General features: G+C 39.3%; 1 protein-coding gene and 1 long non-coding RNA gene across 4 annotated transcripts in view; both read right to left on the bottom strand.

Annotated features, from left to right (window-relative positions):
* Nucleotides 1–4,934: 4,934 nt before the first annotated feature.
* LOC133541306 (uncharacterized) lies at nt 4,935–7,242 on the bottom strand. Its single transcript, XR_009803835.1, has 2 exons — nt 7,046–7,242; nt 4,935–6,978 (listed from the first exon to the last, which is right to left on the bottom strand). It is a non-coding gene; the product is annotated as an uncharacterized LOC133541306 (long non-coding RNA).
* A 493-nt stretch (nt 7,243–7,735) lies between these two features.
* Nucleotides 7,736–27,454, bottom strand: part of LOC133541301 (coiled-coil domain-containing protein 134-like) — a 42,441-nt gene continuing 22,722 nt past the window's right edge. Inside the window, exons 4-8 of one of the 3 annotated variants that reach the window (XR_009803832.1) lie at nt 23,170–23,254; nt 22,922–23,103; nt 18,002–18,073; nt 8,899–9,614; nt 7,736–8,802 (exon numbers count right to left, since the gene is read on the bottom strand). Coding sequence is in view for 1 of the 3 variants with exons in the window: in XM_061884635.1 (XP_061740619.1) it covers nt 9,489–9,614; nt 18,002–18,073; nt 22,922–23,103; nt 23,170–23,254 (465 nt within the window). In the remaining 2 variants the exon portion in view is untranslated. Of the gene's footprint in view, nt 9,615–18,001; nt 18,074–22,921; nt 23,104–23,169; nt 23,255–27,454 lie in introns of all 3 variants that reach the window. The other 2 variants (XR_009803833.1, XM_061884635.1) reach the window with 2 other exon arrangements.

Here is a 27,454-nt window from a genome sequence, read left to right as displayed (position 1 = left end):
CACCTGTAGATGTGATTAGAACCATAACGAGCAACAATTAAACTGATTGAAAAAGACTGTGACGCTCAGCTCCTTGTAGATGGTCAATGGTGTATTTGCAACATGGTGAAGTCCAGGGAGTGGTCAAAGAAGTCAAGAGAGGAGGTCATTTCTCTTCATAAGAAAGGATATTGTTGAGATCCTCCACATATTATTGTTTATTGTTCCATTTTTATTTTCACTCTCCGTCTGATCCTATTATTTCCTGTTTAAGTCGGTCACCATGGTAGCTTATCAGTTTCACCTGTTTCTCACGGCCCTGCACACCTGTCCTCACTAATCACCTGGCTTATATAAGCCTGCATCTTTTGTTGTTCAGTCTGGGATCCAAATTTGTTTATACACAACGGTACGTCTGCTTTGCGCTTTTGCTTCCATGCAATTCCTGTATCGTTCTCGCGAGCTCTCACGCTGCGCAATTTTATTCAATCTTAGCTCTCATGCTAAATGTTTTGTTTTCCCCTTTGTGTGCCTATGTGCCATTTTAGTTAACTATTTGTTTATCCTAGCTTTCATGCTAGCCTCTTTTGTTTGCCTTTTCTTAGCTCCAGTATTTTTGTTCTCTAGCACTTTTTGTTAGTTATTAGCGGTTATTCATCCTCTTCTTAAAAGACCTAACCTCGATCCTGACCTCATGGTAAACTACCGACCGGTGTCTCACCTTCCCTTTATTTCAAAAATCCTCGAAAAACTTGTTGCGGAGCAGTTAAATGAACACTTAGCGTCTAACAATCTATGTGAAACCACATAGACAGCCCTCGCAAAAATGACTAATGATCTATTGCTAACGATGGATTCTGATGCGTCATCTATGTTGCTGCTCCTCGATCTTAGCGCTGCTTTCGATACCGTCGATCATAATATTTTATTAGAGCGTATCAAAACACGAATTGGTATGTCAGACTTAGCCCTGTCTTGGTTTAACTCTTATCTTACTGATAGGATGCAGTGTGTCTCCCATAACAATGTGACCTCGGACTATGTTAAGGTAACGTGTGGAGTTCCCCAGGGTTCGGTCCTTGGCCCTGCACTCTTCAGCATCTACATGCTGCCGCTAGGTGACATCATACGCAAATACGGTGTTAGCTTTCACTGTTATGCTGATGACACCCAACTCTACATGCCCCTAAAGCTGACCAACACGCCGGATTGTAGTCAGCTGGAGGCGTGTCTTAATGAAATTAAACAATGGATGTCCGCTAACTTTTTGCAACTCAACGCCAAAAAAACGGAAATGCTGATTATCGGTCCTGCTAGACACCGACCTCTATTTAATAATACAACTCTAACATTTGACAACCAAACAATTAAACAAGGCGACACGGTAAAAAATCTGGGTATTATCTTCGACCCAACTCTCTCCTTTGAGGCACACATTAAAAGCGTTACTAAAACGGCCTTCTTTCATCTCCGTAATATCGCTAAAATTCGCTCCATTCTGTCCACTAAAGACGCTGAGATCATTATCCATGCGTTTGTTACGTCTCGTCTCGACTACTGTAACGTATTATTTTCGGGTCTCCCCATGTCTAGCATTAAAAGATTACAGTTGGTACAAAATGCGGCTGCTAGACTTTTGACAAGAACAAGAAAGTTTGATCACATTACGCCTGTACTGTATATACCTTTATATACATATATACATACATATATACCTGTACTGTATATACCTTTATATACATATATACATACATATATACCTATACTGTATATACCTTTATATACATATATACATACATATATACCTATACTGTATATACCTTTATATACATACATATATACCTATACTGTATATACCTTTATATACATATATACATACATATATACCTATACTGTATATACCTTTATATACATACATATATACATATACTGTATATACCTTTATATACATATATACATACATATATACCTATACTGGCTCACCTGCACTGGCTTCCTGTGCACTTAAGATGTGACTTTAAGGTTTTACTACTTACGTATAAAATACTACACGGTCTAGCTCCATCCTATCTTGCCGATTGTATTGTACCATATGTCCCGGCAAGAAATCTGCCTTCAAAAGACTCCGGCTTATTAGTGATTCCCAAAGCCCAAAAAAAGTCTGCGGGCTATAGAGCGTTTTCCGTTCGGGCTCCAGTACTCTGGAGCCACCTCAGTAGAAGCATTTAAGTCTCACCTTAAAACTCATCTGTATACTCTAGCCTTTAAATAGACTCCCTTTTTAGACCAGTTGATCTGCCGTTTCTTTTCTTTTTCTCCTATGTCCCACTCTCCCTTGTGGAGGGGGTCCGGTCCGATCCGGTGGCCATGTACTGCTCGCCTGTGTATCGGCTGGGGACATCTCTGCGCTGCTGATCAGCCTCCGCTTGGGATGGTTTCCTGCTGGCTCCGCTGTGAACGGGACTCTCGCTGCTGTGTTGGATCCGCTTTGGACTGGACTCTCGCGACTGTGTTGTATCCATTGTGGATTGAACTTTCACAGTATCATGTTAGACCCGCTCGACATCCATTGCTTTCCTCCTCTCCAAGGTTCTCATAGTCATCATTGTCACCGACGTCTCACTGGGTGTGAATTTTTCCTTGCCCTTATGTGGGCCTACCGAGGATGTCGTAGTGGTTTGTGCAGCCCTTTGAGACACTAGTGATTTAGGGCTATATAAGTAAACATTGATTGATTGATTGATACCTTTTGCTGTGTTCAATTTTCGATGCATACTCGAGGGAATCGAAACCCGGCATCACAATGCCGAACAGGCGTAACAGATATGGATATAAGAAAATAGCAAAGACATTACACATTCCAAGAGACACAGTTGGGAGCATAATTCCAAGTTTAAAGCTAAAGGCACAGTGGAAACACGACCTGGGCGTGGTAGAAAGAGGATGCTGTGTGCGTACAGTGGTGAAAAACCCCCGGGTAACAGCTGAGGAACTACAACAGGACATTGCAGAGGGGGGAAGGCAGGTTTGGTCCCAGACAATAAGGCGCGCACTACGAGATGAAGGCCTCCATGCCAGAACTCCCAGGCGCACCCCACTTCTGACTACCAGGCACAAGAAAATAGATTCCAGTATGCCAAAAATCATCTGGACAAACCCCAAAGGTTTTGGGAAACTGTTCTATGGATTGATGAGACAAAAGTGGAACTCTTTGGGCTTATGAATCAACGTTATGTCTGGAGGAGAAAAAATGAAGCTTAGAAAGAGAAGAACACCTTGCCTACTGTTAAGCATGGTGGGGGGTCAATCATGCTCTGGGGATGTTTCTCTGCCTCAGGTACCGGGAATCTCCAGCGCGTTCAAGGCATTATGAATTCTATTTCCTAGCAGGATATATTAGCTGCAAATGTCATGAAGTCAGTGAGGAAGCTGAGGCTTGGGAGACGTTGGACCTTCCAACAGGACAAGGATCCCAAGCATACCTCCAAATCAACATCAGAGTGGTTGCAGAAGAAGGGCTGGAAGACTCTGGAGTGGCCTTCACAGTGGCCAGACCTAAATCCTCTAGAAAAGCTGTGGTGGGACTTGAAGAAGGCAGTTGCAGCACGCAAGCCCAAGAATATGAATGAACTGGAGGCCTTTGCCCAAGAGGAATGGGCTAAAATACCTGTAGGTTGTTGCAAGAAGCTTATGTATCACCTTTGAAGGATGTCATTACTGCCAAAGGCTGTTCTACTAAGTACTAAAGATGCATGGAACTAGGGGCTTGAATCATTTTGTCAATGAGATGTTAAGACAAATGTCCTTTTTTGGTATTTTGTAAAATACAGTGTTACAATTTCAGTTGCATTTGTCTATTTGACACATCTTTATTTGATATGACTATAAACAAAATACGGAATAAATGTCCAACTTGCTAAAACACCAAAATTGTGTGGGGGTTGAATCATTTTGATCACAACTGTACCTTCTCTGTATGCTGGAGTCAAACTGGTGCCTCCTTCTTTCACCCAGTCAACATATCTTTACCCGCACATTACCTACCTTCTCTGCATTGTGTGGTCACGCTGATGCTTCCTGCTTTTAAGCGGCCATCTTGAGACGGCAGCAGCATCAACGTGGAAGTTCTTTGAAGGCTCGTAAAATCAAAACTGTAGGAGTTAAAAAAAAAACTTTGCGCAACTTTTAATCAGAAGGGTTCAATCTCTTTCCTGTGCGAGTTTGAAGCCGACACGACAAACGCGCTCAGAGGAGATAATGTTTGAAAAAAGGTGACGGGTTTTTCAAAACTTTTGTTTTGAAGGGGTGATTGCCAACTTCCTGTTGATTTTTGCTGAATGTAGGTCTAAATGAGACCTACATAGAGGTTTTTGTTCCATGTCTCTATGACATTCCTAACGGAAGTTACAAGCAATTTTGTATGTTTTGACCTAGGGGGCGCTAGAGCGCAATTTTGAGTTTTGGGTTTTTGATTATATCGCAATTTTCGCCAGTCCTGATGTTTTCATGTCTCTACGACATTCCTACCGGAAGTTTTAAGCAGTTTTGTCTGTGTTTTCTTCCCAAGAGCAGTTTTGTCTGTGTTTTATTCCTAGGGGGCGCTAGAGCGCAATTTTGGGTTTTGGGTTGTTGTTTTTTTTTTTTATAAGAATGCAATTTTCACCAGTCCTGATGTGTGTGTCAAGTTTGGTGAGTTTGGAAGCATTTTAAGCGGGTCAAATTACAGCTCAAAGAGGCAAAAATGACATTTTTTAGGGAACTTTTGATTTGAAGGGGTTTTTGCAAACTTCCTGTTGATTTTTGCTGAAGGAGGCCATTGTATGAAATCTAGGTCTGGGTCAGACCTACAGAGAGGTTTTTGTTTCATGTCTCTATGACATTTCTAACGGAAGTTACAAGCAGTTTTGTCTGTGTTTTTTCCTAGGGGGCGCTAGAGCTCAATTTTGAGTTTTGGGTTGTTTTTTTTTTTATAAGAATGCAATTTTCACCAGTCCTGATGTGTGTGTCAAGTTTGGTGAGTTTTGAAGCATTTTAAGCGGGTCAAATTACAGCTCAAAGAGGCAAAAATTACATTTTTTTAGGGAACTTTTGTTTTGAAGGGGTTTTTGCAAACTTCCTGTTGATTTTTGCTGAAGGAGGCCATTGTATGAAATCTAGGTCTAGGTCAGACCTACAAAGAGGTTTTTGTTTCATGTCTCTATGACATTTCTAACGGAAGTTACAAGCAGTTTTGTCTGTGTTTTTTCCTAGGGGGCGCTAGAGCGCAGTTTTGAGTTTTTGATTATATCGCAATTTTCGCCAGTCCTGATGTGTGTGTTAAATTTGGTGAGTTTTGAAGCATGTTAAGGGGGTATAATAATAAATAATAATAATAATAATAAAACCTTAGAAATTCAATAGTGTCCTCTGTCCCAAAGGGACATCGGTTCCTAATAAAGAGCCTGGATGGATTCATCTTCTTTGGAACTTTAATAGACGTCTTGGATAGTTTGTTATCTGTCTGCCAGGCTGTATAACACCAACACCTACAGTGAGGGCAGAACACTTTATTAAAGTCATTTTTCATGTCATTTGACTAACGAGAGCCTAACTGTACTTTTCAGTATTTTACTCATTTGTTTCATAGTTTGCATTTGCTTTATTGACATACATTTTAATAGTATTTGGTCAAAGTTTATAATTGAGTAAAATAACAGGAAGTGTAAAGGAGAGCGAGGTCACAGAAGGACTCTGAAGGTCGTCCTCACTGAAGTCAACAAGTATTCATCACAATAATGATCTCAGATGCTATTTTCTGCTGCCTTTTGCTTTGTTGTTATTTTGCCACGGAGAGTCAGAGCCCCTTTTTTAAAGCCTCATTGTGTATTTTAGGGAAAAAGTTGAAATGCAAAGATTTTGCTCACCTTCAATCAATCAATCAATGTTTACTTATATAGCCCTAAATCACTAGTGTCTCAAAGGGCTGCACAAACCACTACGACATCCTCGGTAGGCCCACATAAGGGCAAGGAAAACTCACACCCAGTGGGACGTCGGTGACAATGATGACTATGAGAACCTTGGAGAGGAGGAAAGCAATGGATGTCGAGCGGGTCTAACATGATACTGTGAAAGTTCAATCCACAATGGATCCAACACAGTCGCGAGAGTCCAGTCCAAAGAGGATCCAACACAGCAGCGAGAGTCCCGTTCACAGCGGAGCCAGCAGGAAACCATCCCAAGCGTAGGCGGACCAGCAGCGCAGAGATGTCCCCAGCCGATACACAGGCGAGCAGTACATGGCCACCGGATCGGACCGGACCCCCTCCACACGGGAGAGTGGGACATAGAAGAAAAAGAAAAGAAACGGCAGATCAACTGGTCTAAAAAGGGAGTCTATTTAAAGGCTAGAGTATACAAATGAGTTTTAAGGTGAGACTTAAATGCTTCTACTGAGGTGGCATCGCGAACTGTTACCGGGAGGGCATTCCAGAGTACTGGAGCCCGAACGGAAAACGCTCTATAGCCCGCAGACTTTTTTTGGGCTTTGGGAATCACTAATAAGCCGGAGTCCTTTGAAGGCAGATTTCTTGCCGGGACATATGGTACAATAAGCTTCATCCTTTCTCTCGGGCTTTCAACCTCTTCCCTCTCCTGCTTGCTTCTTTCTCTTTACTTTCTTCTTGCTCTGCTCTCCAAATCTAAACATTGGAACTATTTAACTGGCCTCAACCAATTTGACAAGATCTTTGGTTTGGGGGAACCTGCTTGTGGTGACGGAGCGCTTGTTGCTGGACAGACCGCAGACTCTTGGGAGAAGAAGGAGTGACGCGTTCCTGCCGACCTTCCAGTGGAGGTGAAGATGTCTACTTATTTGGAATGATGACAACAGGACTTCTGCTGATTGGAGTAAGCCTTGCTTTGGTTTGTCCACAAACTGGAAGTTGCTGGCAGTCTTCAAAGTAGCCCAAATGATTGGAGGATGCGGGAAGAACTGTGGATCACATCGGACTGTCTGCCCTGCAGGATGAATTTGAGGACCAGTCAAGCACATTTTTATTTTCACCGGCATACAAAACATTCTTACTTGGATTGTTTCCCTGGCTTGGAGACTCTTCCGAGGGACAGTATGACGAAGACACAACAAACTCCATTCTTGTCTCTCATGGACACACACCTGTTGTTTTTGACTTTGGACTGACTGGCAAGAACAGCAAGGCCGCTGGACAGATACACACTGCAGGCTTACACACAAACATGCATCCACAAATTATATACGCCTAACATGTCTGACATGTAGAACACACACACACATATATATATATATATATATATATATATATATATATATATATATATATATATATATATATATATATATATACAAACCTATACATATGTGTACATATATTAATCTAATGCTATGGTTGGTTGAAGTTTCTACAGATGTGACACATCAGATTATAAAGATATCCTCCTTTCTCTTCACAACAGGTTTGAAAATATAACTGGATATTAAGAGTATGTCAAAGTTTGACTCCTTAAAGTTTTGTAATCAATCACAAATATCAAGCAGTGAAAATGCACCAAAAGTGGTGAAGTGAGGAGAGTGTTTTGTAGGAGATTTAAATGGGTGTCACCTGGAATTTGTATGATAGTTGGACATGTTTTATAATATCCACAAATTACAGCGAGCAGTTTGTGTTAAGTGTGACCATCTGTGTTGACTTTTTGTGTTGCTTGGATTTTTTTGTTTTTGCACCATGACTAGGGAAGGTTGTTTGGATCGTGTCATTTAATGCTTTGCTAATTTCATTACAATGTGCAATTCTTGGTCATTGACATACTTCACTAGCATTGATCACACATTCTGCGTAACAGACATATATTTAAATTTAATTTGAAAAACACTTTGTGGTGAAATTCCTTATTAAAGTCAGAAGGTCTTGCAGACCAGATTGAAGACGCCGTTGTTACCCGTTGTACATCATTCCAACATGTTGTTACCCCTGTTGTACATCATTCCAACATGTTGTTACCCCTGTTGTACATCATTCCAACATGTTGTTACCCCTGTTGTACATGATTCCAACATGTTACCCATGTTGTACATCATTCCAAAATGTTACCCATGTTGTACATCATTCCAACATGTTTCCCGTTGTACATCATTCCAACATGTTTCCCCTGTTGTACATCATTCCAACATGTTGTTACCCCTGTTGTACATCATTCCAACATGTTTCCCCTGTTGTACATCATTCCAACATGTTATGACCCCTGTTGTACATCATTCCAACATGTTATGACCCCTGTTGTACATGATTCCAACATGTTATGACCCCTGTTGTACATGATTCCAACATGTTACCCATGTTGTACATCATTCCAACATGTTGTTACCCATGTTGTACATCATTCCAACATGTTGTTACCCATGCTGTACATCATTCCAACATGTGTTTCCTATGTTGTACATCATTCCAACATGTTATGACCCCTGTTGTACATCATTCCAACATGTTATGACCCCTGTTGTACATCATTCCAACATGTTATGACCCCTGTTGTACATCATTCCAACATGTTGTTACCCCTGTTGTACATCATTCCAACATGTTGTTACCCCTGTTGTACATCATTCCAACATGTTTCCCCTGTTGTACATCATTCCAACATGTTATGACCCCTGTTGTACATGATTTCAACATGTTATGACCCATGTTGTACATGATTCCAACATGTTATGACCCCTGTTGTACATGATTCCAACATGTTATGACCCCTGTTGTACATCATTCCAACATGTTGTTACCCATGTTGTACATCATTCTAACATGTTTCCTATGTTGTACATCATTCCAACATGTTATGACCCCTGTTGTACATGATTTCAACATGTTATGACCCCTGTTGTACATGATTCCAACATGTTATGACCCATGTTGTACATGATTCCAACATGTTACCCATGTTGTACATCATTCCAACATGTTGTTACCCATGTTGTACATCATTCTAACATGTTTCCTATGTTGTACATCATTCCAACATGTTACCCATGTTGTACATCATTCGAACACGTTTCCTATGTTGTACATCATTCTAACATGTTTCCTATGTTGTACATCATTCCAACATGTTGTTACCCATGTTGTACATCATTCCAACATGTGGTTTCCTATGTTGTACATCATTCCAACATGTGTTTCCTATGTTGTACATCATGCCAACATGTTGTACATCATTCCAACATGTGTTTCCTATGTTGTACATCATGCCAACATATCTCAAGCCTCAATGATCCAAACTCCTTTTTAGAGACTTCTCCTGCCTTCCTGCAGTGATTCTGACCTTCTGTCAGCAACATTTGACAACTTCCAGTCATGTGGAGATGTTCCATTTGGATTTCCCACAATGCACCTGTGATGATAAAGCGATGACGGCTTCCATTTCCCTCCTCCTCACCAGAGTCGACCTTGTGACCCGCCCGGTCTCTCCTCTCCTCCCCTCTCCTCCCGCTGGCGTGGTTACAGTTCGTTGCGAGAGCGAGAGATGCGAGGCCCTTTCCTGATTTCTTTCCTCTTCTCCTCCTTCCTCCTCCTCTTCTCCTCCTCCCTGAGGATCTTCTGGAAGGCCTCCGCCGTATGGAGCACCTGCAGTCGGGGGAGGGAGATCGCCATGACAACATGTGTAAACAACAACATGACAACAAGTGTAAACAGCAGATGGCTCTTCCACCTTTGATGCCGCCACACTAAATACATCATCAAAATGCTGCTGCTAGAGTCGGGACTAGAAGCAGGAAACATGACCATGTTAGTCTGCTGCTCAGAGAATAGACTTTAACACGGCAAGTCTTGCCACGGTCTACATGTCAGACATGTTAGGCTAGGTTCACATTGGAGTAGTGGAACTTCCACGCAAGTTCCTAAAAACATTTTATTTTCACCCGTTTTTCAGCTCCGTCGTCAAGTATTTATTCTGGAACCGTCTTTTATGGCAAATAATTATGAGGCTTATCGCTTTTTGATAACCTTCCGACCTGAGCGACCTTTCAACCCCAAGTAGAAGTGCTGTCTACTCCCAGCCGTCCATGGCGTTTCTACTCTTCATTCATCACTTTGAGCCACGTTTGTAAGTTTTACAATATAACTAAAACCATTCTGACCTACTAAAGTGTCCCACTTGGGATGTTTTCATGCATATTTGTACGCGCTATCGAGATGTAATCAGGCTAGCGTCATTAGCTAATATGCTAACACGTTTACGAGTGTCTGTGTGCTTATTATTAAGTTCCTAAAACATTTTATTTTCACCTGTTTTCTGCTCTGTCGTCGTCAACTATTTATTTTGTAACCGTCTTTTATGGCGAATAATAATGAGGCTTTTTGATGACCTTCTGGTCGGTTGAATACGACCTGGGCGACCTTTCAACCCCAAGTAGAAGTGCCCTTTACTTCTAGCCGTCCATGGCGTTTCTACTCTTCATTCACCACGCCGAGCCCCGTTTGTAAGTTTTACAATATAACTAAAACCATTCTGACCTACTAAAATGTCCCATGTGGGATTTTTCTTGCATATTTGTACGCGCTATCGAGATGTAATCAGGCTAGCGTCATTAGCTAATATGCTAACACGTTTACGAGTGTCTGTGTGCTTATTATTAAGTTCCTAAAACATTTTATTTCGACCTGTTTTTTGCTCCGATGTCAACTATTTATTTTGTAGCCGTCTTTTATAGGGAAATGCGGCCTGAGCATTCACAGAGGACGCATCGCAGATGCTTTTCCCCTTTTCCAGCCGTCCATGGCGTTTCTACTCTTCATTCATCACTCCGAGCCACGTTTGTAAGTTTTACAATATAACTAAAACCATTCCTACCTACTAAAATGTCCCATGTGTTATTTTTTCATGCATATTTGTACGCGCTATCGAGATGTAATCAGGCTAGCATCATTAGCTAATATGCTAACACGTTTATGAGTGTGTGTACTTATTATTAAGTTCCTAAAACATTTTATTTTCACCTGTTTTCTGTTCTGTCGTCGTCAACTATTTATTTGGTAACCATCTTTTATGGCGAATAATAATGACGCTTTTTGCTTTTTGATGACCTTCTGGTCGGTTGAATGCGACCTGAGCGACCTTTCAACCCCAAGTAGAAGTGCTGTGTACTCCCAGCCGTCCATGGCGTTTCTACTCTTCATTCATCACTTTGAGCCACGTTTGTAAGTTTTACAATATAACTAAAACCATTCTGACCTACTAAAATGTCCCATGTGTTATTTTTTCATGCATATTTGTACGCGCTATCGAGATGTAATCAGGCTAGCGTCATTAGCTAATATGCTAACATGTTTATGAGTGTTCAAATTAAGTTCCTAAAACATTTTATTTCCACCTGTTTTTTGCTCGGATGTCAACTATTTATTTTGTAGCCGTCTTTTATAGGGAAATGCGGCCTGAGCATTCACAGAGGACGCATCGCACATGCTTTTCCCCTTTTCCAGCCGTCCATGGCGTTTCTACTCTTCATTCATCACTCCGAGCCACGTTTGTAAGTTTTACAATATAACTAAAACCATTCTGACCTACTAAAATGTCCCACTTGGGATGTTTTCATGCATATTTGTAAGCGCTATCGAGATGTAATCAGGCTAGCATCATTAGCTAATATGCTAACAGGTTTATGAGTGTGTGTACTTATTATTAAGTTCCTAAAACATTTTATTTTCACCTGTTTTCTGCTCTGTCGTCGTCAACTATTTATTTTGTAACCTTCTTTTATGGCGAATAATAATGAGGCTTTTTGCTTTTTGATGACCTTCTGGTCGGTTGAATGCGACCTGGGCGACCTTTAAACCCCAAGTAGAAGTGCCCTTTACTTCTAGCCGTCCATGGCGTTTCTACTCTTCATTCACCACTCCGAGCCACGTTTGTAAGTTTTACAATATAACTAAAACCATTCTGACCTACTAAAATGTCCCATGTGGGATTTTTCTTGCATATTTGTACGCGCTATCGAGATGTAATCAGGCTAGCGTCATTAGCTAATATGCTAACACGTTTACGAGTGTCTGTGTGCTTATTATTAAGTTCCTAAAACATTTTATTTCGACCTGTTTTTTGCTCCGATGTCAACTATTTATTTTGTAGCCGTCTTTTATAGGGAAATGCGGCCTGAGCATTCACAGAGGACGCATCGCAGATGCTTTTCCCCTTTTCCAGCCGTCCATGGCGTTTCTACTCTTCATTCATCACTCCGAGCCACGTTTGTAAGTTTTACAATATAACTAAAACCATTCCTACCTACTAAAATGTCCCATGTGTTATTTTTTCATGCATATTTGTACGCGCTATCGAGATGTAATCAGGCTAGCATCATTAGCTAATATGCTAACACGTTTATGAGTGTGTGTACTTATTATTAAGTTCCTAAAACATTTTATTTTCACCTGTTTTCTGTTCTGTCGTCGTCAACTATTTATTTGGTAACCATCTTTTATGGCGAATAATAATGACGCTTTTTGCTTTTTGATGACCTTCTGGTCGGTTGAATGCGACCTGAGCGACCTTTCAACCCCAAGTAGAAGTGCTGTGTACTCCCAGCCGTCCATGGCGTTTCTACTCTTCATTCATCACTTTGAGCCACGTTTGTAAGTTTTACAATATAACTAAAACCATTCTGACCTACTAAAATGTCCCATGTGTTATTTTTTCATGCATATTTGTACGCGCTATCGAGATGTAATCAGGCTAGCGTCATTAGCTAATATGCTAACATGTTTATGAGTGTTCAAATTAAGTTCCTAAAACATTTTATTTCCACCTGTTTTTTGCTCGGATGTCAACTATTTATTTTGTAGCCGTCTTTTATAGGGAAATGCGGCCTGAGCATTCACAGAGGACGCATCGCACATGCTTTTCCCCTTTTCCAGCCGTCCATGGCGTTTCTACTCTTCATTCATCACTCCGAGCCACGTTTGTAAGTTTTACAATATAACTAAAACCATTCTGACCTACTAAAATGTCCCACTTGGGATGTTTTCATGCATATTTGTAAGCGCTATCGAGATGTAATCAGGCTAGCATCATTAGCTAATATGCTAACAGGTTTATGAGTGTGTGTACTTATTATTAAGTTCCTAAAACATTTTATTTTCACCTGTTTTCTGCTCTGTCGTCGTCAACTATTTATTTTGTAACCTTCTTTTATGGCGAATAATAATGAGGCTTTTTGCTTTTTGATGACCTTCTGGTCGGTTGAATGCGACCTGGGCGACCTTTAAACCCCAAGTAGAAGTGCCCTTTACTTCTAGCCGTCCATGGCGTTTCTACTCTTCATTCACCACTCCGAGCCACGTTTGTAAGTTTTACAATATAACTAAAACCATTCTGACCTACTAAAATGGCCCATGTGGGATGTTTTCATGCATATTTGTACGCGCTATCGAGATGTAATCAGGCTAGCCTCGCTAGCTAATATGCTAACACGTTTACGAGTGTCTGTGTGCTTATTATTAAGTTCCTAAAACATTTTATTTCGACCTGTTTTTTTGCTCCGATGTCAACTATTTATTTTGTAGCCGTCTTTTATAGGGAAATGCGGCTTGAGCATTCAGAGGACGCATCGCAGATGCTTTGCCACTTTTCCAGCCGTCCATGGCGTTTCTACTCTTCATTCATCACTTTGTGCCCCGTTTGTAAGTTTTACAATATAACTAAAACCATTCCTACCTACTAAAATGTCCCATGTGGGATTTTTTCATGCATATTTGTACGCGCTATCGAGATGTAATCAGGCTAGCGTCATTAGCTAATATGCTAACACGTTTACGAGTGTCTGTGTGCTTATTATTAAGTTCCTAAAACATTTTATTTCGACCTGTTTTTTTGCTCCGATGTCAACTATTTATTTTGTAGCCGTCTTTTATAGGGAAATGCGGCCTGAGCATTCACAGAGGACGCATCGCACATGCTTTTCCACTTTTCCAGCCGTCCATGGCGTTTCTACTCTTCATTCATCACTTTGAGCCACGTTTGTAAGATTTATAATATAACTAAAACCATTCCTACCTACTAATGTGTCCCATGTGTTATTTTTTCATGCATATTTGTGCGCGCTATCGAGATGTAATCAGGCTAGCGTCATTAGCTAATATGCTAACACGTTTACGAGTGTCTGTGTGCTTATTATTAAGTTCCTAAAACATTTTATTTTCACCTGTTTTCTGCTCTGTCGTCGTCAACTATTTATTTTGTAGCCGTCTTTTATGGGGAATTGCGGCCTGAGCGTTCACATTGAGGACGCATCGCACATGCTTTTCCACTTTTCCAGCCATCCATGGCGTTTCTACTCTTCATTCATCACTCCGAGCCACGTTTGTAAGTTTTACAATATAACTAAAACCATTCCTACCAACTAAAGTGTCCCACTTGGGATGTTTTCATGCATATTTGTGCGCGCTATCGAGATGTAATCAGGCTAGCGTCGTTAGCTAATATGCTAACACGTTTACGAGTGTTCTAATTAAGTTCCTAAAACATTTTATTTCGACCTGTTTTTTGCTCGAATGTCAACTATTTATTTTGTAGCCGTCTTTTATGGGGAAATGCGGCCACATTGAGGACGCATCGCACATGCTTTTCCACTTTCGCAGCCGTCCATGGCGTTTCTACTCTTCATTCATCCCTCCGAGCCACGTTTGTAAGTTTTACAATATAACTAAAACCATTCTTACTTACCAATGTGTCCCATGTAGGATGTTTTCATGCATATTTGTACGCGCTATCGAGATGTAATCAGGCTAGCCTCGATAGCTAATATGCTAACACGTTTACGAGTGTCTGTGTGCTTATCATTAAGTTCATAAAACATTTTGTTTTCACCTGTTTTCTGCTGCGTCGGCAACTATTTATTTTGCAACTGACTTTTATGGCGAATAATTATGACGCTCATTGCTTTTCGATGGCGTTCAGGTCAGATAAATGCGGCCTGAGCGTTCACATTGAGGACGCGTCGCACATGCTTTTCCACTCTTCTAGCCGTCCATGGCGTTTCTACTCTTCATTCATCACTTTGAGCCACGTTTGTAAGTTTTACAATATAACTAAAACCATTCTGACCTACTAAAATGTCCCATGTGAGATTTTTTCATGCATATTTGTACGCGCTATCGAGATGTAATCAGGTAGCGTCGTTAGCTAATATGCTAACACGTTTACGAGTGTTCTAATTAAGTTCCTAAAACATTTTACTTCCACCTGTTTTTTGCTCGGATGTCAACTATTTATTTTGTAGCCGTCTTTTATGGGGAAACGCGGCCTGAGCGTTCACATTGAGGACGCATCGCAGATGCTTTTCCACTTTTCCAGCCGTCCATGGCGTTTCTACTCTTCATTCATCACTCCGAGCCACGTTTGTAAGTTTTACAATGTAACTAAAACCATTCCTACCTACTAATGTGTCCCATGTAGGATGTTTTCATGCATATTTGTACGCACTACCGAGATGTAATCAGGCTAGCGTCGTTAGCTAATATGCTAACACATTTACGAGTGTCTGTGTGCTTATTATTAAGTTCCCAAAAAATTTTATTTTCACCTGTTTTCTGCTCTGTCGTCGTCAACTATTTATTTTGTAACCATCTTTTATGGCGAATAATAATGACGCTTTTTGATGACCTTCTGGTCGGTTAAATGCGACCTGAGCGACCTTTCAACCCCAAGTAGAAGTGCTGTCTACTCCCAGCCGTCCATGGCGTTTCTACTCTTCATTCATCACTCCGAGCCACGTTTGTAAGTTTTACAATATAACTAAAACCATTCCTACCTACTAAAGTGTCCCACTTGGGATGTTTTCATGCATATTTGTACGCGCTATCGAGATGTAATCAGGCTAGCGTCGTTAGCTAATATGCTAACACGTTTATGAGTGTATGTACTTATTATTAAGTTCCTAAAACATTTTATTTTCACCTGTTTTCTGCTCTGTCGTCGTCAACTATTTATTTTGTAACCGTCTTTTATGGCGAATAATAATGACGCTTTTTGATGACCTTCTGGTCGGTTGAATGCGACCTTTCAACCCCAAGTAGAAGTGCCCTTTACTTCTAGCCGTCCATGGCGTTTCTACTCTTCATTCATCACTTTGAGCCACGTTTGTAAGTTTTACAATATAACTAAAACCATTCTTACCTACTAAAATGTCCCATGTGTTATTTTTTCATGCATATTTGTACGCGCTATCGAGATGTAATCAGGCTAGCGGCGTTAGCTAATATGCTAACATGTTTATGAGTGTTCTAATTAAGTTCCTAAAACATTTTATTTCCACCTGTTTTTTGCTTGGATGTCAACTATTTATTTTGTTGCCGTCTTTTATGGGGGAATGCGGCCTGAGCGTTTACATTGAGGACGCATCGCACGTGCTTTTCCACTTTTCTAGCCGTCCATGGCGTTTCTACTCTTCATTCATCACTCCAAGCCACGTTTGTAAGTTTTACAATACAACTAAAACCATTCTTACTAATCAATGTGTCCCATGTAAAATGTTTTCATGCATATTTGTACGCGCTATCAAAATGTAATCAGGCTAGCCTCGTTAGCTAATATGCTAACACGTGTCTGTGTTCTTATTTTTAAGTTCCTAAAACATTTTATTTTCAGCTGTTTTCTGCTCCGCCGGCAACTATTTATTTTGTAACCGTCTTTTATGAGGAAATGTGGCCTGAGCGTTCACATTGAGGAGGCATCGCACATACGGTCAATTCCTGACTATTAGCCGCAATTTTTTTCTACACTTTGAACCCAGCGGTTTATAACACGGTGCGGCTAATTGATATATTTTTCTTCGCTGGCGGCCATCATGCATATACGGTAGTTTAAAAATGATTAAAAGCAAAGACAGTGAAAAAGTGTGTTATTGTTTGTGTTATAGCGCCATCTTTTGGACGATTTCGCTCACAGCAGTTGCTGCAGTGTCCTTCTGTCTAGTCCTTTCAACCGGAAGTAGAAGTGCTGTTCCGCTCTTCTAGCCGTCCATGGCGTTCCACTCTACATTCATCACTCCAAGCCATGTTTGTAAGTTTTACAATATAACTAAAACCATTCTTACTTTTACATTCTCGTTTACGAGTGTCTGTGTTCTTGTTATTAAGTTCCTTAAACATTTTATTTTCACCGATTTTCTGCTCCGTCGTCAACAATTTATTTTGGAACCGTCTATTTTTGTCTTTGATGGCGAATAATTATGACTTGTGCAGCCCTTTGAGACACTGGTGATTGAGGGCTATATAAATAAACTTTGATTGATATTTGGCTTTTTGATGAAGTTCTGGTCCTATAAAAGCCACCAGACTCAATAACTCCACCGTGACATTTTGGTGAATTCACTAAGAAATTAGTGAAAGAATACAAAAATTTAATAATACTAACACAGACACGCGTAAACCTGTTAGCATACGACGCTAGCTTCAGTACGTTACGATAGCATGTAGAAATATGCATGAAAACACTCCTCCAGACATAACACATGGGAAGCTTTAGTAAGTAAGAATTGTTTTAGTTATATTGTAAAACTTCAAATGTTGCATGGAGTGATGAATGAAGAATCCACACGAGTAGAAACGCTACGGATGATTACGTTGGAGGGCAAAAAAAAAAAAACACTACTGGAAGGACACTGCAGCAGGGAGCAAACTCGTCCAAAAGATGGTGACAAAGCACAAACTAAAGAACTTCCCAGCGTATTTGCTTGTGTTTTTCAACTTTTTTTAAGGCTTCAGTTGAGAAAAATCCAGAAATGAGTCGCACCGTCGTATAAGCCCACTTCAAAGTATAGGAAAAAAGGATTTATTACTCATTTTTTGTGAATTTACTTTTGTAGCTGTATGTATAAATGGCAGCTGGTTGCATTAGCTCTGTGCTCTCTCACGCCTTTATTTGCCTTGACCTTTCCCTTTTCTTTTTGTGTTTTTTTTATTTGTTTTTTTGTGGACTTTTTGTATTTGCACTGCAAGGCCCGTCTATGGCCACTCACATCATCTCTTTCAGTCCGGTAAGGGTTGATGAAGTCTGGAGATTTCTGGGTGATTCCCAGCTCTTGTGACATCTGAAGAAGACACAAGAGCAGAAGGATTGGAACACAAAGTTATTCTGCAGCTATTTGGAAGCGTCTGATTTGTTCAGATAGTAAACAAACTGGTCTCCATTGTATTGCTTTTGCAGTATTTCATGCACGACAAGAATCAAAGGTTCATTGTGTCTTTATTATCAAGTGAATGTTTGCATTTGAATTTTGTCAACTGATTTTTTTTCTTCTGTTGACAATTTTATTGAAAAAAAAAAAGTGTTAGCAAAATTCATGTGTATGAAAAGGAAAATGTTCAGCTTCATACACTGAATTTTATACACTTTTTTTTTTACACTGAATTTTTAAACAATGATTTTTGTATACAATTAATTTTAAACGCTATTTTTGTATTTGCTAACAATGCTTTTTTTTTTAAACAAATGTTTTTGATGCGAACAAAATCAGTTGACAAAATTCAAATGCAAAACATTAGGTTACATAATTTAGAGTCAAAATAAGCTATTATAAAGACACATTTAACACTGAATTTTAAAACACGGAAATTTTATACACTGAATTTCTTTACACTGTAATTTCCATAAAACATTTTTTTTTCACAATCATTTTTTTTAGAGTGAATATTTACAAACTGATTTTTTAAAACTGAATGATTAAAAACATTTTTTTTTTTTACACAGAATTTTTAAACACCGAATATTTCCACTGAAATTTTGTACATGGAATTTTTAAACAAGGATTTTTTTTAAACTATGAATTTAAACACACCATTTTTATTTAGTAACAATGCTTTTTATTTTTTAAAACAAATGTTTTTGATGCGAACAAAATCAGTTGACAAAATTCAAATGCAAAACATTAGGTTACAATAATTTAGTGTCAAAAAAAGCTTTTAATATAAAGACAAATTGAACACTGAATTTTCATACGCTGATTTTTAAAACACAGAAATTTTATACACTGAATTTTTTTACACTATAATTTTCATACATTTTTTTTTACAATGATTTTTTTATAGTAAATTTTTAAAACTGAATAATTAAACACTTTTTTTTTTTTTACACAGAATTTTTAAAGGGGAACATTATCAGCAGACCTATGTAAGTGTCAATATATACCTTGATGGTGCAGAAAAAAGACCATGTATTTTTTTTACCGATTTCCGAACTCTAAATGGGTGAATTTTGGCAAATTAAACGCCTTTCTGTTTATCGCTCTTTTAGCGATGACGTCAGAACGTGACGTCACCGAGGTAACACACCCGCCATTTTCATTTTCAACACATTACAAACACCGGGTCTCAGCTCTGTTATTTTCTGTTTTTTCAACTATTTTTTGGAACCTTGGAGACATCATGCCTGGTGGGTGTGTTGTCGGAGGGTGTAACAACACTAACAGGGAGGGATTCAAGTTGCACCACTGGCAAGAAATCTGCCGCCAGACCCCCATTGAATGTACCAGAGTGTCTCCACATTTGACCGGCGATGCTAAGACAGACATGGCACAGAGATGTATGGATAACCTGCAGATGCATTTGCAACCATTAAGTCAACGAAATCACAAAGGTGAGTTTTGTTGATGTTGTTGACTTATGTGCTAATCAGACATATTTGGTCGCGGCATGACTGCCAGCTAATCGATGCTAACATGCTATGCTAATCGATGCTAACATGCCATTTACGCTAGCTGTATGTACATTTGAAAGTAGATACCCACATTTAATGCGAAACAAACACTTACCAATCGATGGATTTAAGTTGCTCCAGTGTCATTAGATGCGAAAGTCCTGATCGTTTGGTCCGCACATTTTACCGGCGATGCTAATAAGGCAGCCATGCTATGGGGCACTTCATTAGGTACGCCCAATAGCTTCAATTTCTTCTTCAATTTTGTTTTCGCTATCTGCCTCCATACTCCGACCATCTGTTTCAATACATGCGTAATCTGTTGAACCGCTTAAGCCGCTGAAATCCGAGTCTGAATCCGAGCTAATGTCGCTATATCTTGCTGTGGTAACCGCCATGTTGTTTACATTGGCAGTACTGTATGACATCACAGGGAAATGGACGGTCGCATCGCAAATAGCGAAAATCAAGAACTTTAAAGCAGTTTTTAGGGATATTCCGGGAGGTGTAAAATTTTGAAAAAAACTTCGAAAAATAAAACAGGCCACAGAGAACTGATTTTTATTGTTTTTAACCATTTTGAAATTGTGATAATGTTCCCATTTAAACACCAAATATTTCCACTGAAATGTTTTACATGGAATTTTTAAACAATGATTTTTTATACAATGAATTTTAAACAAATTTTTTTTTATTTGCTAACATTACTTTTTTTTTTTAAAACAAATGTTTTTGATGCGAACAAAATCAGTTGACAAAATTCAAATGCAAAACATTAAGTTAAATCAAATTAGTGTCTAAAAAAGCTTTTATTAAAAAAAAAAATTGAACACTGAATTTTTATACCCTGATTTTTAAAACATTGATTTTTAAAACACGGACATTTTATACACTGAATTTTTTTACATTGTAATTTTCATAAAACGATTTTTTTTTTACAAATACTTTTCAGACTAATTTTTATAAATAGTTTTTAAAAAACTGAATAATTAAACAATGTTTTTTTTTCCAGAGAATTTTTAAACACTGAATATTTCCACAGAATTAGTTTTACACTGAATTTTAATACACTACATTTATACAGAATTATTTTTTTAAACACTGATTTTTTTTTTTATACACTGAAATTTCTTCCCCAACAAAATTGTCAGCATAATTTGATGCAGGGGAAAAGAAATCAGTTCATAAAAATTTAAAATTATCTAAAAAAAGCCAGCATATTAACATTAGCATGCTAACAGGTACCATTTGTCAAAAAATTAAGTATTTGGTGCTGAGGTGTGTACCAGGTAAAATGAGCAAAAATGCTATCATGCTAACAGTACCACGCCAACACGCTAAGAAGAGCATGCTAACAGTTAGCATTAGTGAAATACTAAAATATATGACACAGTAGTGTATACCTGCTAAATTAGCTAAAAAAAAAGGGTTGAATACTGTCAGAAAAATTGTATGTAAATTATCAAAAAACTTTCCACTCTGAGTTTCCAGTGAACAGATGAGAGCTGTTGTTGTTACACCAAGCAAAGTCTTGGAAGATTCCGCTGTGTACGTTGGAAAGAGACGGGAGGGGTTATCTATTTTCCTCAAATACCTGCCGAAACTGAATCCAGGATGAGCCCAAGCCCGAGGCATCTTCTTTTTTTGTCTTCAATGTGGCCGAAAACAATGACTGTTTACATACACCCCATTTCTGTTGTGACGTGATGTTGCGTAAACATTGAATATCTAAATAAAAGAGGAGACGTAAACCTTTTTCGTCAGAGCGTAGTGCAGGACTGTACAGAGAGTACAGTGGCCAGGTCTCTCCTCAGATCTGAGTCTAAATTGAATTCTCTTTCTGTTTGATTCCTAACCTTTTGTTTTGTTTAATAGATGTCATCAGTGGTTTTAACCTGACAAATACCAAAATATATAACTCTGAGGTGCACATCTAAGAAAATATTATAAACAGGATAAGTATGCATAAAATACCAAAATATGAATCTGATGTATACCTACAAAATTAGCTAAAAAGCCAACATATTAACGTTAGCAGGCTAACAGGTACTATTTGTCAAGAAATAAAGTATTTGGCGCTGAGGTGTGTACCAGGTAAAATGAGCAAAAGAGCTATCATGCTAACAGTGCCATGCCAACACGCTAAGAAGAGCATGCTAACAGTTAGCATTAGTGAAATACTAAAATATATGACACAGAAGTGTATACCTGCTAAATTAGCTAAAAAAAAGGGTTGAATACTGTCAGAAAAATTGTATGTAAATTATCAAAAAACTTTCCACTCTGAGTTTCCAGTGAAGAGATGAGAGCTGTCATTGTTGCACCAAGCAAAGTCTTGGAAAATTCCGCTGTGTACGTTGGAAAGAGACGGGAGGGGTCACCTATTGTCCTCAAGTACCAGCCGAAGCTGAATCCAGGATGAGCCCAAGCCCGAGGCATATTCTTCTTTTGTCTTCAATGTGGCCGAAAACAATGACTGTTTACATACACCCCATTTCTGTTGTGACGTGTTGTTGCGTAAACATTGAATATCTAAATAAAAGAGGAGACGTAAACCTTTTTCGTCAGAGCGTGGTGCAGGACTGTACAGAGAGTACAGTGGCCAGGTCTCTCCTCAGATCGGAGTCTAAATTGAATTCTCTTTCTGTTTGATTCCTTGCCTTTTGTTTTGTTTAATAGATGTCATCAGTGGTTTTAACCTGACAAATACCAAAATATATAACTCTGAGGTGCACATCTAACAAAATATTATAAACAGGATACGTATGCATAAAGTACCAAAATATGAATCTGATGTATACCTACAAAATTAGCTAAAAAGCCAACATATTAACGTTAGCAGGCTAACAGGTACTATTTGTCAAGAAATAAAGTATTTGGCGCTGAGGTGTGTACCAGGTAAAATGAGCAAAAGAGCTATCATGCTAACAGTGCCATGCCAACACGCTAAGAAGAGCATGCTAACAGTTAGCATCAGTGAAATACTAAAATATATGACACAGAAGTGTATACCTGCTAAACAAAAAAAGTGTCAAATACTACAAAAAACAAACGTTAAGAATGCTTGGAATGCATCAAGTACCAAAATATGACTCTGGTGTATACCTACAAAATTAGCTAAAAAAATAACAACTAACATGTAGGAAAAACGGTGAAAAAAGCGAGCATGCTAATATTAGCAAGCTAGGAGCGGTACCTTGGACACTGTTGTGGTGGAGAAGAAGAAAAGAGGAAGTGGTCTTACCAGCGTGAGTACATGTTGGTGGGCTCCTCCCGCGAAAACTCCCGTCTGGTTACAAAAGTGCAGCCCCCAGCGCAGCAGCCCCCCCCAGTCGGCGTTCCTGTCGTAGTAGTGGTGCACGATACGCGGGAAGCGCAGCGCCACGTCGCCAAAGAAGGCCGTGTTCTCCACCACGTGGGAGTAAGCTGCAGGGGGGGGAGGGGGGGGGCTTTAGGAAATAATACACAAACAACCTTTCAAGCGAGTCACACCTTCTTTGACTTTGTCATCCAGAGGGAAGGAAGCCTCGGGCTGCAAGTTGGCTGAAAGCAGGATTTGTCTGGAGTCCTCCAACACCTGGGGAAGGAAGAACCCTGTTATCATTCCATCTCCTATCAGTATCATTCCATCTAGTAGCAGTATCATTCCGTCTGGTAGTAGCAGGGTTTCCGCAGCGCTTTGTTGTTAAGACGTCCGCCTTAAGAGCCACCGCCTAAACTAAAGTCTTAACAAAACAGAAAAACAAATTAAAGCTGCAAGCAGCGATGGACGGGACCGACGTTTGCTGGTGTTTCCTGCCTTTACCCATTCAACATATCTTTACCTACCTTCCCTGCATCCTGGGGTCACACTGGTGCTTCTTTTTTTCACCCATACATGCTGGTGCTTCCTGCCATCACCCAGACAACATATCTTTACCTGCACATTACCTACCTTCTCTGTATGCTGGAGTCAAACTGGTAGCTCCTTCTTTCACCCAGTCAACATATCTTTACCTGCACATTACCTACCTTCTCTGTATGCTGGAGTCAAACTGGTGCCTCCTTCTTTCACCCAGTCAACATATCTTTACCTGCACATTACCTACCTTCTCTGTATGCTGGAGTCAAACTGGTGCCTCCTTCTTTCACCCAGTCCACATATCTTTACCCGCACATTACCTACCTTCTCTGCATTGTGTGGTCACGCTGGTGCTTCCTGCTTTTAAGCGGCCATCTTGAGACGGCAGCAGCGCAGCGGTTCTTTGAAGGCTCGTAAAATCAAAACCGGAGCAGTTGGAAAAAACGCTTTGTGCAACTTTTAATCAGAAGGGTTCAATCTCTTTCCTGTGCGAGTTTGAAGCCGACACAACAAACGCGCTCAGAGGAGATAATGTTTGAAAATAGGTGACGGGTTTTTACAAAACTTTTGTGTTGAAGGAGTATTTGCCAACTTCCTGTTGATTTTTGCTGAAGGATGTCAATTAATGAAATGTCGGTCTAAGTGAGACCTACATAGAGGTTTTAGTTTCATGTCTCTACGACATTCCTCCCGAAAGTTACAAGCAGTTTTGTCTGTGTTTTATTCCTAGGGGGCGCTAGAGCGCAATTTTGAGTTTTTTTTTTTTTTTTTATTAGATCGCAATTTTCGCCAGTCCTGATGTGTGTCCCCAGTTTGGTGAGTTTTGAAGCATTTTAAGGGGGTCAAATTACAGCTCAAAGAGGCAAAAATTTCATTTTTTAGGAAACGTTTGTTTTGAAGGGGTTTTGCCAACTTCCTGTTGATTTTTGCTGAAGGAGGTCAGTGTAAGAAATCTAGGTCTAAGTCAGACCTACATAGATGTTTTTGTTTCATGTATCTACGACATTCTTAACGGAAGTTACAAGCAGTTTTGTCTGTTTTTTTTCCTAGGGGGCGCTAAGCACAATTTTGAGTTTGTGGTTTTGATTTTTTTTTTATTAGATCTCAATTTTCACCAGTCCTGATGTGTGTGTTAAATTTGGTGAGTTTTGAAGCATGTTAAGGGGGTCAAATAAAAGCTCAAAGAGGCGGCGGTATAATAATAAAACCTTAGAAATACAATAGGGTCCTCTGTCCCAAAAGTAACATTCGGTCCCTAAAAAAAGTCTTAAGCTGCTCTGCTTAGTTCTGCCTCTGCCTCTGTCAGTACATCTCTGCAGCACCCAGCATTGTCCCACCCACACATCCACCTGATTGGTTACACGCAGAGCGGTAACAGCCAATCAGCAGTGCGTATTCAGAGCGCATGAAACAATGAGCGAGCAGAAAGGTGTGTTTAGCAACTTGATAATAAACACCTCCCAGTCAACTACTAGTAACATCACTATGAGCCCCGCTGACATTCTAGAAACATAAGGGGCAGCTCAGCTCGCTCGCAGTCCTTGAGGTGAAGGCTAAATGAACTATTAGCGTAACGTTAGCTCACTGTGCCGTGCGTGTGTTAGGGACAGCAAAGCCCTGTCTGTCTGAGAGAAAGACAAGCATTATTGACTTATACTTAAAAACTAAGTTATTTCACTTTAACTTATTCTGTGTTGGACATTACCGTATTTCCTTGAATTACCGGCGGGTATATAGTATGCGCCTGCCAGAGGAGGGTAGAGTAGCCAGAAATTGTACTCAGGTAAGAGTAGTGAAGTGAAGTGAAGTGAATTATATTTATATAGCGCTTTTCTCTAGTGACTCAAAGCGCTTTACATAGTGAAACCCAATAGAAGCTTCCCCGAAGCCCGCCGCAAATACACTGTTACTTTAGAGATTTATTACTCAAGTAAAAGTAAGGAATAGTCATCCAAATAATTACTTGAGTAAAAGTAAAAAGTATGTTGTGAAAAAACTACTCAAGTACTGAGTAACTAATGAGTAACCTGTTTGTTTAATGATTATGGCAACAAATAATGCACAAAACATAAAAATAGCAATGTCTTAAGAAACTAAAACAATAATATATATTAAATAATAGTACATTAAAATAAAAAAAATATTAAGGCACATTGAGCCACAATAACGTAACAGCACCATAGGCTCAGTAGGCATTGATTAAAACTTGTATTATTAGATTGCACAGTACAGTACATATTCCGTACAATTGACCACTAAATGGTAACACCCCAATAAGTTTTTCAACGTTAATCAATTACTTAATAAATGACCAAGTCGAGGTGATCTACCATATATACATATACATACATACATACATACATACATACACACAGTATATAATTTATATGTATTTATTTTGCTGTTTTTGTTGTCATGTTAAAGGTGTTTTAATGAATATACATGCATGTTTAACATATAGATTCCTATCTTTCATGAAGACAAGAATATAAGTTGGTGTATTACCTGATTCTGATGACTTGCATTGATTGGAATCAGACATATAGTGCTGATAACGTCCACGTTTTCAAATGGAGGAGAAAAAAAGTTCCTCTTTTCTGTCTAATACCACATGAAAGTCGTTGGTTTTTGGCATCTTATTTGTCCAGCTTCCATATTCCTTTTTATACACTTTACAAGAAATACATTGGCGGTAAACTCCGTAGCTTGCTAGCTTGTTTGCGCTGGCTTTCGGAGACTCTTATTTTGTTAGCGCAGGGGCGATGGAGCGGCACTTTTATTGTGAAGACAGGAACTGTGCGATCAGTCTTTAGGCTTTTGACGGGAAGTACGGTTGAAATAAAAAGTGTCTTTTTTCCTTTACACTTTTGATTGATTAAAACTTGTATTAGTAGATTGCACAGTACAGTACATATTCCGTACAATTGACCACTAAATGGTAACACTCCAATAAGTTTTTCAACTTGTTTAAGTCGGGTCATGTGACCGCCTGGTTTTGTTTGATTGGTCCAACGTCATCAGTGACTGCATGTGATTGGTGAAACGCAGGCATGTGTAGTTCCTACTTTGAAAAACCAAAACAAACAATAATAGATCGATTAAAAAAAAAGTAGATAAATGGAGCGGAGTAAAAGTAGCGTTTCTTCTCTATAAATATACTCAAGTAAAAGTAAAAGTATGTTGCATAAAAACTACTCTAAGAAGTACAATTTATCCCAAAAGTTACTCAAGTAAATGTAACGGAGTAAATGTAGCGCGTTACTACCCACCTCTGGCACCTGCCTAGAATTACTGCCAGGTCAAACTCGTTTCTCAACATAATTAGCACATGTTTAGCATGACCGCCGGCTCAGGATTAACGCCGGGTCAAATTCATTTCGCAAAATATTATTTTTATTAGCGCATGTCTAGAATTTCCGCCGGGTCAAACTCGTCACGTCATGAGTGACACTTCACCTGTCATCATTTTCAAAATGGAGGAGGCTGATTTCAATCATTTGAAATCGCATAAAGGGAAGAAGATTAAGAGCTAATCAGTAGGATTTAAGGTCCAAGCTATTGAATATGCTAAAAAGAACAGTAAGCAGCTATGTTTTATTAATATACCGTAGCTGCGTGTGTCAAATATGAGTCATTAAATGACTCCCGCCTCCTGGTGGTAGAGGGCGCTAGTGATCCTTCTTGCGACTACTCGGCTGCAGAAGAAGTGACAACAAGCAGCGATCCTTTATTTTTTCCTCTCGCTTGCACTTTTAACATGGAGGATTACATATCTAAAATAAAACAGTTTTCTAAACTGGACTTTCAATCGAAGCAGGAGGTAATAAATGAAGATCTCCATCGAAACGGAGAGACTTTTGAAACTGAAGAAAGATAAGGAAGACCTCTGTAAACAAGTTATCGATGCTTTGATCAGAAGGAGCTGCGCATGGACTT

This window comes from Nerophis ophidion, linkage group LG23 (genome assembly GCF_033978795.1).
Source record: "Nerophis ophidion isolate RoL-2023_Sa linkage group LG23, RoL_Noph_v1.0, whole genome shotgun sequence".
Taxonomy (NCBI): Eukaryota; Metazoa; Chordata; class Actinopteri; order Syngnathiformes; family Syngnathidae; genus Nerophis; species Nerophis ophidion.
Note: the sequence above shows the minus strand (reverse complement) of the source record. Positions and strands in the feature narration are given on the sequence as shown.